The sequence below is a fragment of the Aquarana catesbeiana genome, linkage group LG05, assembly GCF_042186555.1.
Source record: "Aquarana catesbeiana isolate 2022-GZ linkage group LG05, ASM4218655v1, whole genome shotgun sequence".
Lineage (NCBI taxonomy): Eukaryota > Metazoa > Chordata > Amphibia > Anura > Ranidae > Aquarana > Aquarana catesbeiana.
Genome location: NC_133328.1, coordinates 563,637,029 through 563,656,883, shown reverse-complemented (window position 1 = coordinate 563,656,883; position 19,855 = coordinate 563,637,029). Strand labels below are relative to the sequence as shown.

General features: G+C 42.7%; 1 protein-coding gene across 1 annotated transcript in view; it reads right to left on the bottom strand.

Annotated features, from left to right (window-relative positions):
* Window positions 1-1,338: 1,338 nt before the first annotated feature.
* LRRC69 (leucine rich repeat containing 69) overlaps window positions 1,339-19,855 on the bottom strand; it is a 42,477-nt gene continuing 23,960 nt past the window's right edge. Inside the window, exons 3-8 of the mRNA XM_073631936.1 lie at window positions 15,628-15,700; window positions 15,314-15,509; window positions 14,880-14,951; window positions 11,432-11,533; window positions 3,948-4,127; window positions 1,339-1,942 (exon numbers count right to left, since the gene is read on the bottom strand). Of these exons, the coding sequence (XP_073488037.1) occupies window positions 1,832-1,942; window positions 3,948-4,127; window positions 11,432-11,533; window positions 14,880-14,951; window positions 15,314-15,509; window positions 15,628-15,700 (734 nt within the window). The 3' untranslated portion in view covers window positions 1,339-1,831. The remainder of the gene's footprint in view (window positions 1,943-3,947; window positions 4,128-11,431; window positions 11,534-14,879; window positions 14,952-15,313; window positions 15,510-15,627; window positions 15,701-19,855) is intronic.

The following is a 19,855-nucleotide window of genomic DNA, read 5'->3' as shown; positions in this document are numbered from 1 at the left end:
TATTATTGGAGCACATACATTTGTGACACTTTTGGGTGGAGTGCCATTTAAAGTGTTTTTTTTTTTTTTTTAACTAACTCTGGATCACAAATGTTATAGCAATTTATTTGATGTAAATGTTTTTAGTTAAGAGATTTATTAGTAATGTTTTTGGTGCATATACAGTATATTCACATTTTTTATTTCATCACTAGAAGATGTTGAGTGCTTCACTTTTTTATTCTAAATTAGCCCTGAAGTATATGTGATATACATTTGTGTGTTAGCTAACTGTACATGAAGATTACTGGTGGTGTTGGGTAGCTATACAGGGAATATTTTATAGATTACCTGCAAATGATAGTCCTTGGATGCAGACAATCTGAATCCAGGGCCAATCATATGCAGGTAACACTACAAGGGTGAATAGGGGCCTAAGACCCCATATACACTATTAGATTTTCTGCAGATTTTTGTCTTCAGATTTACCAAAAGATGTAGTGCAAGGGCCTGCCTGATTGCATACAAATTGAAACTCTTAAGAGTTGACCTCATAATATATGGTTTTGGTAAATCTGAAGACAAAAATCTGCAGAAAATCTAATAGTGTGTATGGGGCCTTAGGCTCCATTCACACTAGCGCGTTTTTTTATGTATTTTGCAGAAATGCATGGGAATTTTTTAACATGGGTTTCTATGGAACATGTTCACATCAATGCCTTTTTGTACCTCTGCGTTTTTGGAAACCGACAGGGATTTTTTTTCATGCAAAATGCAGCGTTTTGCATGGAATAGAATTCAATGGACCAGCATCAAAACTGCAAGTGCAGCGTTTTTGCAGCGTTTTTACAGCGTTTTTGATGCACTTTTAGCGTTTTTTTTTTTTTTTTTTTTTTTTTTTTTTAGACTGTACACAGTATAAAAAAAACTGTAAAAAAAAAAAAAAACAACAACAAAAAAACGCAAACGCAGCAAACGCAAAAAAATGACATACAAGTATTGACCCCAGTCAATCCCTGTAGGACACTTCTTTTCTGCCTACTCTTCCTAAAAACATAAACAAGAACTGTTGGTAAAGGTGAATGATCCTATGTTTTTACCCTTTAGTTCCACTCTTTTTGGTTCTCCTGAAGGATAATCTAGAACTAGATGAATTAACTGAGTTGTATTAACCACTTTCTGCCCACCCACAGTACATTTACTGCAGGCAGGCGGCAGCTCCAGGTTAAGCGATGTATTGGTACATCGCTCAGCACGTGCGCACTAATGTGCCCTCTGAGACATACAGCAGCGTGATCCTGTGACCGCTGTGTCCGCTGCTACTGTATTTAATTAAAAGAAAATAACATTATAAGATAATAAGATTTCTATAGGAATTTTTAATGTGGCTGACCCCATACACGCATAAAACAAACAGCTTATAAAAGTGGTTATTTTTACATATTAACAACATATTTAACAAATAATGAAGTTTAAAACAAAACAGTAACCGTCTTCCTTTGGGGCTTGTTGACACCACAACCCCTGCATTCAGTGCAGTTCCGCATGTGCATTTACATGCATTTGTGGTGCTTCTTTTGTCATTAATAATTTACTGAGTTGCATTTACATGCATTTGTGTTGAGTTCAAGTGCATTTCAGTGTGACAAAATGCTGTACTTTCGTTAAACGCACATGAAAGCACAGTAATGGTGTAAACTAGGCTCATTGAAATACATTTTTCTTGCATAGGTGTTAAAAAATGTTTTCGACTCCATATGGTATAAACAAGCCCCTAAGCATATTATTTTTGCCATTTTTCTTATTGGCCAAAAAAATGGCCCCATAGACAAATCCTACAAACGACAGTGTGTTACTGGACTGCTACGCCAAACATATCTGTCTGTCTTTGATTGAAGCATCTGTACGAACATAATAAAATCTTCATTGGCAGAAGCTGTAAATTGCTAGAGGTTTTCATTTTCTGTCAATATACAATAAGGCACAAAAGTTTAAATTTAAGAAAGAAAATGGCATAAATATTTACTAGGAATCCTAATATAGTGAACAGGTTACGTTTATCTACTGTGTTTATATGATACTTGCAGAGTACATAGAACCATTTGCATTAGTTCCTGCCCCCAAGGGGCCTAAAATAACGTACAATGTATTTATTAGTCATATATATATATACTTAAAGGAGAATCACAGGAGTGCCACTCAATCTGCACTCCTGTGATTTGTTTTCATCACAAAGCCGCTCCAGGCTCTAAAAAGATCCCAACCATAAGGTCGGAATCCACCCAGAAGCCTGAAGCGGCACTTGGCTCAGCCTCTCAGTGATCTGCTGAGAGCCTGAGTCAGCCCCTCCCACCCCCTCCACAGTCCTGGTTCGCTGCTAGGAGCGGAGGGGGGGAACTGAGATCTGAAAGTTATTTCTAGGGTTCCTCTATTTTGAAAAGCTTGAGAACATGGCCTGATCTAGGGGGGTGCTGTGGTGGGTTATGCCCCCCCCCCATAGATTTTAGTTGTGCCCCACCCAAATCCAACCACGAACGTTCTGCATACAGCTGCACTTTCCCTCTCCCTCCAGCTTTGTAAATGTACTAGTAAATGTACTGACCATCTGGATGGATGATCGGATCAGAAGAGGGCCCAGAGGGGCAGGGGAGGCTACCTGTATCACTCCCCTGTCCTCTAATTAGCTTAAATTGCTTCTCAGGATTTTGAATATCTCCTGAGGCACCCGGAGTTGGTGGGTGGGGCTGGGGGTGTGGCTGCCTCCTCTACCTCTCCCACAGACCCCTTCATTCTGGCTAATCCATGAAGTTGAAGAAGGGGAAAGGGGTGGAGTGGACACAGAAGCTGGGGGTGTCTTCATCTGCAGCCATGGGGTAAGTGACTGAAGACACTGCAACTGTCAGCCCTAACCTGCCACTATACTACCCTAACCTGCCACTATACTACCCTAACCTGCCACTACACTGCCCTAAACTGCCACTACACTGCCCTAAAATGCCACTACACTGCCCTAAACTGCCACTATACTGCCCTAACCTGCCACTACACTGCCCTAAACTGCCACTATGCTGACCTAACCTGCCACCATATTACCCTAACCTGCCACTTTACTACCCTAATCTGACACTATATTGCTGTAATCTGACACTATACCACCCTAACCTGCCACTAAACTTCCCTAACCTGCCAACTATCCTACCCTATCCTGCCACTATACTACCATAATCTGACACTATACTGCTGTAATCTGACACTATACCACCTTAACCTACTACTATACTGTCTTAACATGCCACTATACCACCCTAATAATGGAACTATACTGCTGTAATATGACACTGCACTATCCTAATCTGGCACTATACTTCCATAATCTGATACTTTACTGCCCTCGTCTAACACTATACCACCCTAATCTGACACATTGCTGCCCCAATCTGACACTATACTGCCATTATCAGACACTATGCTGTCCTTGTCTGACACTACTGATCTCAGCTTTGTGTGGGGAGGAGGAGCTCTGTTGCCTGTGCCCAGGCTGTGTACAGTGCAGAGACGAGAGAAGGAGTCCTACTGAGTGTTCTGCCCTTCCAAAAGAGACCTCTGTCTTCTGCCCTTCCAAAAGTGACCCCTGTCCCTCTGCCCTTCCAAAGGTGACCCCTGTCCCTCTGCCTTGCCAGCAGTGACTCCTGCTCTGCCAGTTGTGACCCCTGTCCTCCTCCCTACTGATCCCTGTACACTCCCCTACAAACTATTGGCCTCTACAAACTCTCTGATGACCCCCTGTACACTGCCCTGCTGACCTCCCATCCTTTGCCCCCCCTGACATTTTTTACTGCACCCCCACATTGGACAGGTTAGATTCGGCCCTTGTTGAAAAGAGCTGTAATAAACTATTCCCACTGCTTTGACTTTAAGTATTGTAATTTAGTTTGAATACAGTATTATAGGGTCTGTATAGTACACACCTTTTTTATGTCCACAAACTTTACACATTCAAGCCACATGTCCAGAAACCACGTCCCACACAGAGCACATATATTCCTGCTGGAGAGTATTGTCTTCGCTTCAGGATAATACAGGATTTGCTGTCGTATCAAGGAGTCTCTGTCCTGTACATGATGTAAAATGAATCTTGCTGTCATTTCCTGTACAGAAAATAAAAAACATCTAAGATTAAATTGGAATTCCGGGTAAAAAAATACCCTTTAATTATATGAATAATATATACAACTTTTATATTATGCATTAGAAGAATTACTAATTGTGTGATTAGAAGTCTAACCTAGACATTTAGCAGTCTAACCTAGACATTTAGCAATCCTCCTCTGCTTCACCGCCAACAGTGTGCCTGTGCAGCCGAATGTGGCTGCTCACAGGCATTTCTTGGTATCGTTGTCAGTGGCTGTGTAAGTAACACAACACAGCCCAATCCAGCCCTGCCCTGTTCCATCAAGCCCCTCCCCCATGGTGCCCAGACCAGCTTTATCTAGAGGTCTTGTCATGAACGAGGAGGCTGCAGAGGAGCAGACACATCAAACTTCCAGGACGAACAGAGAGGCATTGCAGTCATATGACCACAATGCATTATAAAGAAGAAAAGATACATAAACAAAATTTTACAAAATGTAGACATACCAACGTACTTACATTACTGAACTGATTGCATGGAGCTATTTACCAACAAGCCTTTTTTTACAACTGAAGACTATCGTTCTCTAATGAAGTTTACAAATGCATTAGCTCTGATTGGCTCCATTATCATTCATGTCATCTATGAAATCTGCCTTGCCTTTGTCAATCTTGAGAAAACCACATTCTACCCCTCAGGCCAGCGTTTACTCCATCTGAACGTAAAAGTAGGTGGGAGTGGGTTTCATCTGGAGGTCATCTTGCGTTCCCAAAGTCTTGTAAAATATTGTTGAAAGTGCAATTCCCATAATTCTCTGCGCTTTTGTGGGGCGCCTCATGTTGGCGTCTCGGTGGGAGGTCCTTTGGGACTACAAGGACAGAATGATCTGTGTGTAATGGGAGTGGTTATTTGCAGGGCAGAATTAGGGAGGGGGGGCTGGCATTCGGAAAGGGGAAGCAGCGCTTTGGAGGATTTTGATCACATGACCAAAGGCAGTGCTGTAGTCAACGCTGTATTCTGGCCTAGGCCGACAAGGCCCAGGCCTAGGGCAGCACGGAAAGAGTCCCCGCCGGCTTGCGCTACACTGTTAGTGTAGCACCAGTCTTACGGAGTGGACTGGGCTGAGAGGCAAATTAGTCTAGTGCCCCCCCTAAAGCGGCCTCATTGCTTCTGGTATGCGGGTGGTCGGCACACAACTGGGGGGGGGGGGGGGGGGCGCCGCTTCTAATTTTGACTATCCTCTCATCCTGGACCACAAACCTTCCTTACTGTGCTATATGTTTTTTGCTGCACCATTTGCATGGTTATATCTTCTTAGTCCTCTCCATAAAATTATCAGAAATTTGTGCTTAAAGTAGAACTATAGGCAACACTTTTTTTTTACCGTTTTGGATAGAATAAGGGAGGGTTATAGCCCCTGTTAGTTTATTTTTTACCATCCCTGTCCCATTGCAGAGATTTCCCTTCACTTCCTGCCCCATAGCCAAACAGGAAGTGAGAGGAAATCTATGCAAATTAAGGGAATTCCTTGACCCCCCCGACCCTCAGAACTAGTGTCCCCACTCGAAAATTTCAGGGCAGGTCTTAAACAGCAAGGGGTGTGGCCTTGACAGGAAGGGGTGAGTCATATTTAAATTAGGGGGTGCACGAGTTTAGTCATGCCTAGGGCAGCACAAAACCTAAATACACTACCGGCTGTAGTCCCAAAGTACACAGAGCATGTAAACAATGACCACAGAGTATATTTATATTTATTAGATATTATTTTTTATGATTTGCCTCCTCTTTTTCAGACTCGGTGTTTACAAGTTAAAAACTTTTTGCTAGAAAATTATTTAGAACCCCCAAACATTATACATTTTTTTTTCGAACACCCTAGAGAATAAAATGGCGGTCATTGCAATACTTTTTATCACACCGTATTTGAGCAGCGGTCTTACAAGCGCACTTTTTTGGGAAAAAATTCACTTTTTTGAATAAAAAAATAAGACAACAGTAAAGTTAACCCAATTTTGTTTATACTGTGAAAGATAATGATACGCCGAGTAAATTGATACCCAACATGTCACGCTTCAAAATTGCGCCTGCTCGTGGAATGGCGTCAAACTTTTACCCTTAAAAATCTCCATAGGCGACGTTTTAAAAATTCTACAGGTTGCATGTTTTGAGTTACAGAGGAGGTCTAGGGCTAGAATTATTGCTCTCGCTCTAACAATTACGGCGATATCTCACATGTGTGGTTTGACCACAGTTTTCATATGCGGGCGATACTCTTGTATGCTTTCGCTTCTGCGCGCAAGCTCGTCGGGACGGGGCTCTTTAATTTTTCTTTTTTCTTATTTATTTTACTTGATTTTATTTATTTTTACACTGTTTAACCACCTCAATACTGTGCATTTTCGCCCCCTTCCTGCCCAAGCCATTTTTCAGCTTTCAGCGCTGTCGCAATTTGAATGACAATTGCGTGGTCATACAACACTCGACCCAAATGAAATTGTTATCATTTTTTCCCCACAAATAGAGCTTTCTTTTAGTGGTATTTGATCACCTCTGCGGTTTTTATTTTTTGCGCTATAAACAAAAGAAGAGTGACAAGTTTTAAAAAAAACACAATAATTTTTACCTTTTGCGATAATAAATATCCAATTTTTTTTTCTTTAAAACAAATTTTTTCTCAGTTTAGGCTGATATGTATTCTTGTACATATTTTTGGTAAAAAAAAAAATCGCAATAAACGTATATAGATTGGTTTGCGCAAAAGTTATAGTGTCTACAAAATAGGGGATAGTTTTATAACATTTTTATTTTTTTTTTATTTTTTACTAGTAATGGCGGCGATCTGCGATTTTTATTGTGACTGCGATATTGCGGCGGACACATCGGACACTTTTGACACATATTTGGGACCATTCACATTTATACAGCGATCCGTGCTATAAAAATGCATTGATTACTGTATAAATGTGACAGGCAGTGAAGGGGTTAACACTGGGTGGTGATGGAGGGGTTAACTGTGTTGCTAGGGGAGTGATTCTAACTGTAGGGGGCGGGAACTCACTAGGGGAGGAGACCGATCGGTGTTCCCCTGTACTGGGAACACACCATCGGTCTCCTCTCCTCTGACAGGACCGTGGATCTGTGTGTTTAAACACACAGATCCACGGTCCTGCTGTGTTACCGGTAATCGCGGGTGCCCGGCGGACATCGCGGCCGCCGGGCACGCGCACCGGGTGCTTAGTGACACGGTGCGCGCACGATCGCCGGCGACGGCACGCGCGCGCCCCCTGGTGGCCCAAGAAAGCGAGGACGTCATATGAGATAACGAGAGCTGCGCCGCCTGCCCGTCAATTGACGGCCAGCGGTCGGCAGGCGGTTAAAAAAAAAAAAAAAATTGGGCCCCTTTATTCCTATTACAAAGAATGTAAACATCCCTTGTAATAGAAAAAAGCATGACTGGTCCTCTTAAATATGAGATCTGGGGCCAAAAAGACCTCAGCTGCCTTTACAGAGATATCTATCTTTAAAGTGCCGACGTATATGTACAGGAGTCGTTTGGCAAGTGGTTAAAGATTAAAAGCTCCTGGCCTAAAAAGTGCTTATGGTAACACCTGTGCTGAAGTGCCCAAATCAAACTGATCTCCGTTTAGTACCAGACTGTGCACAGGCATTCACTTCTCTCCAATAACCATCACGAAACTGTAAAATTCCAGAGCTTTTATGAGCCAGCTGAACAAGGTACAGGGCACAGTGCCAGGAGAGAGTGTGATGTTCTGTGTATAATATGGGCATAGGATCCACAGGAACAAAGGAATTGATTTGATAGCTAACTAGGGTGCTTGCAGCCACCACATGCTGTCTGCACTTTAGTATGGGTACCTTTTAAAGGGCAGATCAGGTTCACTTTACTGGATAAATGCAACTTTGTATGAAATTCAAGTGTTTAAAAGATAACTCCACTTTCATGGAAAAAAATATTGTAAGAAATAATAATTTTGTATATATAATTGTGACAGAAGCCATATTGTAATTTATTGTTACTAAAAATTACATTTCCTTTTAAAGTGATAATACAGATTTTTTTTTTAATAGCAAACATGTTATATTTACCTGTTCTGTCCACAGAGCAGCCCAGATCCTCCTCTTCTTGGGTTCCCCACTGGCGTTCCTGGCTCCTCCCCCTTGACCAGTGACCCCAATACCAAGTCGCTTGCTGTGGGGCACTTGTGTATGCTCCAGAGCCCTGCTCTCTGCATCCACGAGCCACAGCACAGCCCTGACACCCCGCTCTCTCCTCACTGGCTCACTGGTGTGTCTCAGCCAATGAGAAGAGAGAAACCTGGGACAGGCGAGGCTCCTGTGCACATCGCTGAATCAAGAGGGAGCTCAGGTGAGTATTGGGGGCCGTTGGGGGAAGCTACACGCAGAAGTTTTTTTTATCTTCATACATATAATGCAAAAAACCTTCAGCCTTTAGAACCACTTTAACACTTTTCTGTAAAATTCAGTGCAATATGGCAACTTGCAGGCGCTCTGTAAACAGTTGGTGTATGGATCGCCTCCAAAGATGTAATTTCTTACTTGTGTGATTGGCTCACTGATTTTCCCAGAAGTCTGAACTGAGATACAAGTTAGGTTTTAGGCATCCTCTGCAACAAAGATTTCAGTTTTGGTGAGATGCTCCTATAGAACACTGAAAGTTCTTCAGCTAATCAAACATGAAAAAGTCACTCCCATTCAGAATCAGTCCTGCTCAAGATATGATCAAACAAAGAGCAAAAACGGGTAGCACTCTGCAACAAAGTTTATTAAAAAAAAACCTTGCAGTGTACATTGATCATGCAAAGGGGGCTGTATTTTCTCCACTGTGAAGTTACTCTTTAAAGAGGAACTGCAGTCTGCTCACATAATTTGTAATAAAAACATCTTTGCCATTCTGAAGTTTCCCTCCAACCACTTTGCATATTATTTTATATATACTGTGATTCTGTATTTGCCAAATATGTTGCAGAAATCTCACTCCACTGAGTCTGGCTGCATCCATTTTAACTGTGGGCAGCTGAAGCTGCTGCCTGTTCACTTCCTGGATTTACACAGACACACAGAGGCACACCTCTAGCTCTGCAGCTCTCATTGGACCCCTTATGACTCCTCCTCCCTCCCTTCCTGGCAAACTCTCACAAGAGTGAGAGAGAAAGCTGTACATGATGTCATAAGCCTAGACTAATGACCAGACAAGAAACAGGAAGTGGGCTGTATAAGGTATTTACTGGCAGAAAAAAAAATGTTTTGCCATCCAAAGTTAAAACAACAAGGGCAGAGGATTTAATACGGACAGATGAAAAAATGATTGAAGTTCCACTTTAAATTAAAAGACAAACCAAAAGTAAGTTTAAAGCTGAACTCAAGGCTCACTATAATATTATCTAAATAGCATGTGTATGTTTACCTGAATCTTGGTGTGCTTTGTGTATTTCTTCAAGACTGTAAGAGGGACTATGCAGTAGGTCAGCCGGCCAGCACAGGAAAATCTCGGCCGTTCCTGCGTCTCTCCATAGATCGGGTATGGCCAGCAGATGGGGATCATGTGACCGCACAGCTGCGGTGTGAAAAAGGTATTTAGCTTTTTCATCTTTAAAAAAACAAACCCGTTCATTCAGGCAGCATGCCCCGAGGGGATAATTGTATATTAGCTGCATTATGCAGCTGAATAGCATAGCAGCGGGAGAGGCGGCATGAGGTACGCTCTTATGATGACAGGGAAGGTGAGGGAGAGGGGAGAGACTGTCAGAGGTGATCAGTGGATGACAGAGGCATGATATCTGACCACGGTAATCAGGGCTCAGCAGCCATCATTACCGTGGTCAGAAGAGACAGGGGGACACAGGAACTGGCAGGATCAGCCAGGTTTTTTACAAGTTGGAAAGGGAAAAATGACACAGCACAAGCACTGTGCTATACAGCATGCTTTAAGGGAACATGATCTTATTTTTTTTTAAGGTTACAACCACTTTAAGCATGGAACTTCCTGTATTAAAGACAGGTCACTGCTTCTCTCTCTGTGTGCAGGGTGACTGGTCTTGTCTCTGCCCCCTTCCGTAGTTTCTGCTGGCAGCCTGCAGTGGGTGGGGCCTTCTGAGTCCCTCTTACAGCCCTGCACTCTGCATAGGCTGCTAAACAGCACCACAGTGAGATCACTGCTCCCTTTACAAGGTAATAACGGGATTTGCAAAGGCATTTGGTGCACACAAAAGTGGATTTATATACTTTATGTCTATTAAGAAAAAGAATTAAATAAAAGCCAAGCACCCTGCCTAGCTTGAAGTAGTGTTCATCACATTAGCCACTGTTAGCTCTCTTTAAATTGCTGTGCTAGGCCAAGAACAGGTCTACCTATAGATATTAAAGCTATCAGAATCACACTGATTAATATAATAATAGATAGGGACTGTCAATATTCAATGTTAGAGGTGATAACATTGGATGCAAGCTCTGATCGGATGCTGGTTCTCCAGCACGTCCCTTCGACAAATGCCCGTCGTTAGATCGGATTCTGATGGGCAGACTGCTGTACACAATGACTGAAAGTCGGATGGTTTCTGCTGAACCGGTGAACTTTTAGACAGTGTGTACTCAGCTTTAGCAGGGTATATTAGCCAGTTGTCAACTGAATGAGACTGCAATAAAATAACAATTGTGCTTCTTTATGAGCTTTGCACACATCATTTTTTATAAGAGGGTACATTATATGTGCCATTTAGAGTTTCCATTTAGTTTACACATAATGAAGAGAGGAATTTACAGCAAGAATTGGATAGGTCAATGCACAACTTTTCGTCTAAAATTGGTCATTAGGAAAAGGTTTAAGTGCAAACCTTTATATACTAGAAACACACATCCTCTGGACATCCTTCCTGACAAACTGTAAAATTGTAGCCCTTATCTGTATGTATCTTTGGTGAACAGTTGCAAATAAACTAGAATTGCCAGCTCCAGGTGATTTCCTCCTGTCCTTCTGAAGAAAATAATAAAAAAAAAAATACAACACCCAAAAAAAAGGAAATAACATTTTGCACAGGATTTGGCATGCGCTCTCTCCGGCAGGCTCCTACCACTGTCCAATGAGGACACTAGACACCCAGTGTAATATCTTCAACCTCCATATTGCCGGTACTTTCTGCATTATGCAAAACAAGGGCATCGTCACCCTATCCTCTAATGTCTGCATTGGTGGCAGAGTAGCTTGTGGGTCAGGACCCTTTGCTTTAGCAGCAATATTCAATATAAGCTGTGGTTTTTCTTATAAATTAAGTTCGTATTCACCTTTAAGGACAGAATTTCCTCATCTTGAATGGCAGTCACGGGCTCTCTCTTTAGCAGAGGGTTCTCTTCACAGTACAGTTCTTGTAGCGGAACCTCATTTAGCTGTGTAAACAAAATCATTATGTATTAAACGTGTGCAAAGTGCGCGCTCTCCTTCTCTAACTGAGCTTAGCCTCTGCAGCTAGAGAAGGCAGCACACAAGTGCAGTTTAAATTGCCCAGTGCGGCCACTAGGGGGTGCAAACTGTAGTGTTTACCCTGTCCTACAAACAGCAGGATGGAGGGGGGATCAAGGGCTAGCAGTTTTTGTGAAGATGCCCCTCCCTCAGCTGTATGTGTAAGGGGAGGAGATGAAATTTTTAAAACAGGAGTGTACTATTCAGAAGATAGGCAATTTCATAGGGGGATTTTTGGAAAATGCTGGTGAAGGTGAACTTACACATTAACATTATAGTAGCAGGACCTGCAAGTAAAGTTGGATCTTGAGGATTGGCACAAACTAGCAGGAAATGCATGCAGAACATATTAATAACTTGCCTTTAGAGGCAAATTACAAAGAACTACTTCGATGGTATATGGTCCCAACAAGATTTGCCTTCTGCATCCCAGGAGCCTCCTCATGCTGCTTCAGAAACTGTTCCCAAGATGGTTTGTTCCTCCATAGTCGGTGGGAATATCCAAAAGTCTGTAGATTCTGGGTTAAAGTCTACAATTTTCTCTACCCATTAATGGGCATGAACCTTAAAAAGAATCCATAAGAGGCCTTACTGGGCCGCCCAGCTTTAGAAGCTCCTTGATGCGGGCCACCAGGAAGACGAAAGTTGATGAGTTTTCTCACGCATCACAAAGCTTCTAAAGTTGGGCGGCCCAGTAAGGCCTCTTATGGATTCTTTTTAAGGTATGTGCCCATCAATGGATAGAGAAAATTGTAGACTCTAACCCAGCGAAGTCATGGAAATCCCCCAAGATATCGTTTGACCTGATTAATGCCAAGCTTTCCTGGATAATGATCAATGAGAAACTCTCAGCCATCCTCAATGATAAAATTTCACAGTTCAAAAAGATTTGGGAGCCTTGGATTAACTACCTTGTAGGAAATTTGTAGAGTCTGAAGGAACTTCTAGGGTCCAAGTTTGGGGTATTGTCATTGCACTAAACGTTTCCTTTTTCTTTTCTTAATGCCAATTCTCAGGCCTCCTCCTGTTTTGTATGTTATCAATGGTTGATTTAGATGGATAATAACTCTCTTTATTAAACATTTGTATTTGTTTGATATGCAATACCTAAAATTTACCAATAAAAACTATTGGAAACATTATAGTAAGAGTTGCATCTTACAAGGTTCTATCCTAGAAAAAGGGACAATAAAACTTAACCCAAAGTATTCAACTGCAAGTTACATAGGGGTGTGTGGCTTTTATCAACTGCAGAACAGCTTGGGTTTTGTCCTGCTTCAGTTTCCTAAACTGTTGAGACCAGATATAACCCAATAAACACCATTTTGACAAGTCTGGGCTACATGATCAACACAGGTCATTTTCATCTTACTATCCACTATACTCATACAGTGCCTTGCAAAAGTATTCACTCCCCCTTAGCTTTTTATCTATTTTGTTACATTACAGCCTTAGGTTCAATGTTTTTTTAATCCAAATCATATGTGATGAATCAGAACACAATAGTCTAAGTTAGTGAAGTAAAATTAGAAAAATATATACATAAAACAATTTTTCAAAAATAAAAAACTGATAATTGGCATGTGCGTATGTATTCACCCCCTTTGTTATTTATGAAGCCCAAAAAAAGTCTGGTGCAACCAATTACCTTCAGAAGTCACATAATTAGTGAAATGATGTCCACCTGTGTGCAATCTAAGTGTCACATGATCTGTCATTACATATACACACCTTTTTGAAAGGCCCCAGGGGCTACAACACCTAAGCAAGAGGCACCACTAACCAAACGCTGCCACGAAGACCAAGGAACTCTCCAAACAAGTAAGGGACAATGTTGTTGAGAAGTACAAGTCAGGGTTAGGTTATAAAAAAAAATATCCAAATCTTTGATGATCCCTAGGAGCACCATCAAGTCTATCATAACCAAATGGAAAGAACATGATGAGACAAAAATTGAATTTTGTGGCCATCAAAGAAAACTCTATATATGGTGCAAACCCAACACATCACATCACCCAAAGAACACCATCCCTACAGTGAAACATGGTGGTGGCAGCATCATGCTGTGGGGATGTTTTTCAGCAGTTGGGAATGGGAAACTGGTCAGAGTTGAGGGAAAGATGGATGGTGCTAAATTTCAGGGATATTCTTGAGCAAAACCTGTACCACTCTGTGTGTGATTTGAGGCTAGGACAGAGGTTCTCCTTCCAGCAGGACAATGACCCCAAACACACTGTTAAAGCAACACTTGAGTGGTTTAAGGGGAAACATGTAAATGTGTTGGAATGGCCTAGTCAAAGCCCAGACTCAATCCAATAGAAAATCTGTGGTCAGACTTAAAGATTGCTGTTTACAAGCACAAACCATCCAACTAGAAGGAGCTGGAGCAGTTTTGCAAGGAGGAATGGGCAAAAATCCCAGTGGTAAGATGTGGCTAGCTCATAGAGACTTATCCAAAGCGGCTTGGAGCTGTGATAGCCGCAAAAGGTGGCTCTACAAAGTATTGACTTTAGGGGGGTGAATAGTTATGCACATTGACTTTTTCTGTTATTTTGTCCTATTTGTTGTTTGCTTTACAATAAAAAAAAAATATTCAAAGTTGTGGGCATGTTCTGTAAATTAAATGATGCAAATCCTCAAATATTCCATGTTAATTCCAGGTTGTGAGGCAACAAAACATGAAAAATGCTAAGGGGGGTGAATACTTTTGCAAGGCACTGTATATGTGGGAAAAGACAGATTTTTCTGAATCAGGAAATAAGTGTGAGTGTATGTTATATACAGAGTAAACTAATAACATCCCCCCCGTCTCCCAAGCAGCTTACAATCATATGTGCCTTCTGCACCCAAACGGACAATGTGGGGTCAAAATGGCCAGATTGCAGTTAACATATAGTATGTATGCAGCTAGTATGTTTTTGAAGTGTGGGAGAAAACAGTAGCACAGAATGGCAAACCATTAAAATAAAGTGGAATGATACAAACCTAATGTAGATAGAATCCTTGGTGGGACTTGAACCAAAAGCCCACCACTGCAAGATCAAAATGCTAGCCACTAAGATACTACTCTTTTCTCGGGCCATCTCAGTTAACCTAATACGTTCAGATTTTGGTTGGGTTTAGACAAATACTGTGTGGGGCTTAACTGCCCAATTTTCATTCCAAGATACCAGGAAGCTATGTGTCATAATTATAGCACTGGTCCAGTCAACAAAATGGCACCCTCCGTTGTATAAGCTGCAGGCTTTACATACATCAAAGTACTTTACTCACACGGTATGGAAAGGACTGAATCTGATTTCCTGCAACATCCAGGATTCTTAGCTTCCTCAGCCTGCAAAGACCCTATTAGAAATAATAACAGAGATATGTAGACAATATATTGCAAAATAATACACACTGGTGCTTTGGTCATTAAATTAAATTCAACCTAAAAATGTTTTTTTCAGTTTTAGTGGTGTAAATGCTGAGTGTATCAAAATAATCAGTATCTCCTAATGGCTACAACCAGTAGCACCCAGCGTATTACAATTTTTTAAGAGTTTCTTTTTTTTTATAAATTGTATGCATATTAACAAGTAATATATACATCACAGTAACCTGTACGTATAAATAATAACAAAATTACAGTCTGGAGCATTTCCAACAGCAGTAACGACATATTAGGATTACCAAAGATGTTTTTATGTAAGACTAACTTTACTCACCTCAGGCAAGCCAATCAGATTGTTACGATATATGTGCAGCTCCTTCAGATTGGTTAAATAGCCTATTTGCTCCGGCAATGTCTCCAGCTTGTTGTTTCCTAAGTGCAGTTCCTGTAGGTTTTGCAGGACACACAACTCTTTAGGAATGTCTTTCAGAAGGTTATGGTTAATACTGAGTTTTTCAAGATGCTGCAACCTTAAAGAACAAGATTTATAAGCAAACCATTCCATAAAACAACCCTGCAGATAGCAGAGGCCTACTTTAAGCATTGTTTAAGTCCAAAAGTTAGTAGCTCAGTAAACTGTGGACTTACTTGTGAATTTCAGAAGGAATGTGTTCAAGCTGATTGTTGTTCAAATTAACGAAGATTACATTTTCTAACCCATCTTTGGGAAAAAAAGATATAGTCATATTGTTATTTTTTTCAAACCTTGTCATATGCTTGTTATAATTTTATTATCCTTTGGCCACAAATATACAAACACTCACACACACACACAAATAGGGATGAGCCGAATACCCCCCCAGTTCGGTTTGCAGCAGAACATACGAACATGCAAAAAGTTTGTTCGAACACGCGAACACCATTAAAGTCTATGGGACACGAATGTGAAAAAACAAAAGTGCTAATTTTAAAGGCTTATATGCAAGTTATTGCAATAAAAAGTGTTTGGGGACCCGAGTCTTGCCCCAGGGGACATGTATCAATGCAAAAAAAAGTTTCAAAAACTGACGTTTTTTCGGGAGCAGTGATTTTAATAATGCTTAAAGTGAAACAATAGAAATGAAATATTCCTTTAAATATCGTGCCTGGGGGGTGTCTATAGTATGAGTGTAAAGTGGCGCAGTTTTCCCGTGTTTAGAACAATACCACAGCTAAATTACATTTCTAAAAGAAAAAAAAGTCATTTAAAACTGCTTGCGGCTGTAATGTATTGTCGGGTCCCGGCAATATACATGAAAATGATTGAGAAAAACGGCATGGGTCCCCCCCCCCAGCCCATTACCAGGCCCTTTGGGTCTGTTATGGATATTAAGGGGAACCCCGCACCCAAATTTTAATAAAAATGGCGTGGGGTGCCCCCAAGCACTATATACTCTGAACAGAAGTATATATACTATACGGCCTGCCCTATATACTCTGCAGAAAATTGGGCCTTAGGTGTTGGTGGTACCAGAACACTGTAAACTCTCACAGTTAGTCTTGGTGAGCGCAGGAATGGGCCCTGCTGTGAAATATTAGATCAAAAATTGTAATTACATGCCCCTGTTAAACAGAGGCAGAAAAATTGGGCCTTTGGTGGTGGTGGTGCCACAACACTGTAAGCCCTCACAGTTACTCTTGGTGGGTGCAGGAATGGGCCCTGCTATGAAATATTAGATTAAAAATTGTAATTACATGCCCCTGTTAAACAGGTACAGAAAAATTGGGCCTTAGGCAGTGGTGGTGGTGCCCTAAATCAACAATATTGTTGGAAGCTAGCATCATCAAGATTGAGGAGGAATAGGATAGTCACTCAGCATAGGCAGTCTTCAAGGGATCCCACATCCATAGAAAAATCAATCAGTTACATTAGCATCAGGTGCTTGATAGCTGCTGATCCAAGACTGATTCATTTTTATGAATGTGAGCCTATCAACGGAGTCTGTGGACAGGCGCACTCTATGATCCGTTACAAACCCTCCAGCAACACTGAATGTGCATTCAGAAAGAACACTGGATGCAGGACAGGCCAGTAGCTCAATTGCATATTGAGCAAAATCTGGCCAGTGGTCCAACCTCAAGACCCAGTAACCCAGTGGATGGTCTGTTGGAAAGGTCTCCAAGTCTACTCTTGCCCCTAGATATTCCTGCACCATGTAATGCAGGCGCTGGCGATGGTTGCTTGAACTGATCAGACCTTGGCGCTGAGGACTGAAAAATTGTCTAAAGGCATCGGTCAGCCGGCCACCTTCTCCACCGCTCTTCCTCTGACTGAACGAAGCCTCAGCAACATATTGTCTAGCACCAGGAAACTGTAACCTTCCAGGGTCTGGAAACGCATTGCACAAACCTTTCTTCAAGGCCTCCTGAAGATGTTTCATCCTCTGCTCCCTCTGCGAAGGCAGGATGAGTCCTGCAATCTTACCCTTGTAACGTGGATCAAGAAGGGTTACCAGCCAGTAATGATCCCTCTCCTTGATACCACAAATCCTAGGGTCCTTTCGCAGGCTTTGCAGAGGCATTTGATTCTGAGTGCTCTGGGTCACTAAGGATCACATGATCCATAACAACCTCCTCCCAGCCACCTCCTTGGGTTTCTGGGGACTGAAAACCATCCCTTGAAGACTACTGCTGAGAGTTATCCTCCACGTCCATGCTGAAACAATCCTCCTCCTCTTCTTCCTGTGTGTTTGCCGGGCCCACAGGAATACTATCTGGATAAAGGGGGGCCTTGAGAGGTAAGGAAATCCTCCTCTTCCTCCCGCTGTTCTGCCTCAAGTGCCCTGTCCATTATTCCATGAAGCATGTGCTCCAACAGGAAGACAAGTGGGACAGTATCACTGATACATGCATTGTCGCTGTTCACCTTGTGACCTCCTCAAATGGTGACAGGACAGCGTATGCATCCTTGATCAGTAGCCACTGGCATGACGAAAAAAAAGCCAAGCGCCCCTGACCCTGTCCTGGTGCCATACTCAAACAGGTACTCATTGATGGCCCTCTGCTGCGTGTACAGCCGCTGCAGCATTGCCAATGTTGAGTTCCACCTGGTGAGCATATGTATGACCGGCGGAAATGACCACAGACTTTTCTGGCCTGCATCAGGAGATCCTGTAAGTCTGGGTACCTGCTCAAGAACCGCTGCACCACCAAATTCAGGACGTGTGCCAAACATGGGACATGGTTCAAGTGTTCCTGTCGGAAGGTGGAGAGAAGGTTGGTGCCATTGTCGCATACAACCATTCCTGGCTGAAGCTGACGTGGCATGAACCACCTCTGAGCCTGCCCCTGCAGAGCTGACAGAATCTCTGCCCCAGTGTGGCTCCTGTCCCCAAGCAGACCAACTCAAGCATCGCATGGCATCTTTTTGCCTGAGTGCTTGCTTAGGCCCTTGAATGCTTACGGAGCACTGCTGGTTCAGAGGACAAATCTGCAGAAGAGGCCATAGAGGAAGAAGAAGAGGAGGGGGTGGAGGAGAGAGCTGTGGCAGAATCACCACTAGCATTTTGGAGGCGTGGTGGTGGAACAAACTCCAACAATACTGAACCCTGTCCTACATCCTTTCCAGCTGCCAGCAGAGCTACCCAGTGCGCCGTGAAGGAAAGGTAATGTCCCTCCCCATGCCTGCTAGACCATGAGTCAGCGGTAAAATGCACCTTACTGCTGACTGCCCTGTCCAGCGAGGCCAAAACATTGCCTTCCACATGCCGGTAGAGAGCTGGAATAGCCTTCCATGAAAAGAAATGGTGTTTTGGAACCTGCCACTGAGGTACAGCACATTCCACAAATTCACGAAAGGGGCAGAGTCTACCAGCTGAAAAGGCAGCAGTTGCAGTGCTAGCAATTTGGCCAAGCTAGCATTCAGACGCTGAGCATTTGGATGGCTGGGACCAAATTTCTTTTTACAGTTTAGCAACTGGGGTAGGGAACTTTGCCTGCTAAAATCAGATGGAGGTGTACTGATAGCAGATTGGCTGCAAGTACTTGGGACACCTACTGCTATATCTTCATTCTTCTCAGTGCAAGTTTTTGAGAGGACTGGAGGTATCGTGGGGTTGGAGATCCCAGATGAGGTGCAAGGAGAAGTCCGCCTTTTTCTTTGATGTGGGTCTTTCAAGTGCTGTTGCCAATGGACTGCATGGGAGGTCAACAGGGGGAACATGACTGCCAGTTTCTTGTCCTTCTTTGGCACCCCCTCTCTCTAGGCTCACGTTACTCCCTTCCTCAACCTGGTAACCAACATCGGAGCCTTCTAATCACTGCGCATCCTCTAGCACCATGTACCCAACACTGGTCGAATAGTTCGGGGGACTCCTTCGTGCATGATGGTGGGGATATGGAAGGACTGACTGTGGACAAGGAGCCGGTGGAATAGGCCACTTTGGCAGCTGCATTGGAACGCAAACTACTCTGAGCCTGAGTGACAGAGGATGAGGACGGCTTTGTTATCCACTCCACCAACTCTTCTGCATGTTCTGGCTCAATAACACGGCCAGCAGCAGAAAAAAAGGACAAGCGTGCCCTGCGGCCACCTGCACCAGGTTGCACCATGTCCACGACCAGCACTGTTGACTGTAGACACAGAGTCTGCTTGCCCTCTTTTAGTGGCCTGTGAGCATCTGCATCTCCTTGGTGGCCTTCCGGACATGATGTATATTTGTTATTTTGTAACACCACACTGCACTGTATTGTGTACTGTGTACACCACCAGAAAAGTAGTAGCAACTGCACTATGGCTGCACTGTATTGTGTACTGTGTACACCACCAGAAAAGTAGTAGCAACTGCACTACGGTTGCACTGTATTGTGTAATGTGTACACCACCAGAAGTGTAGTA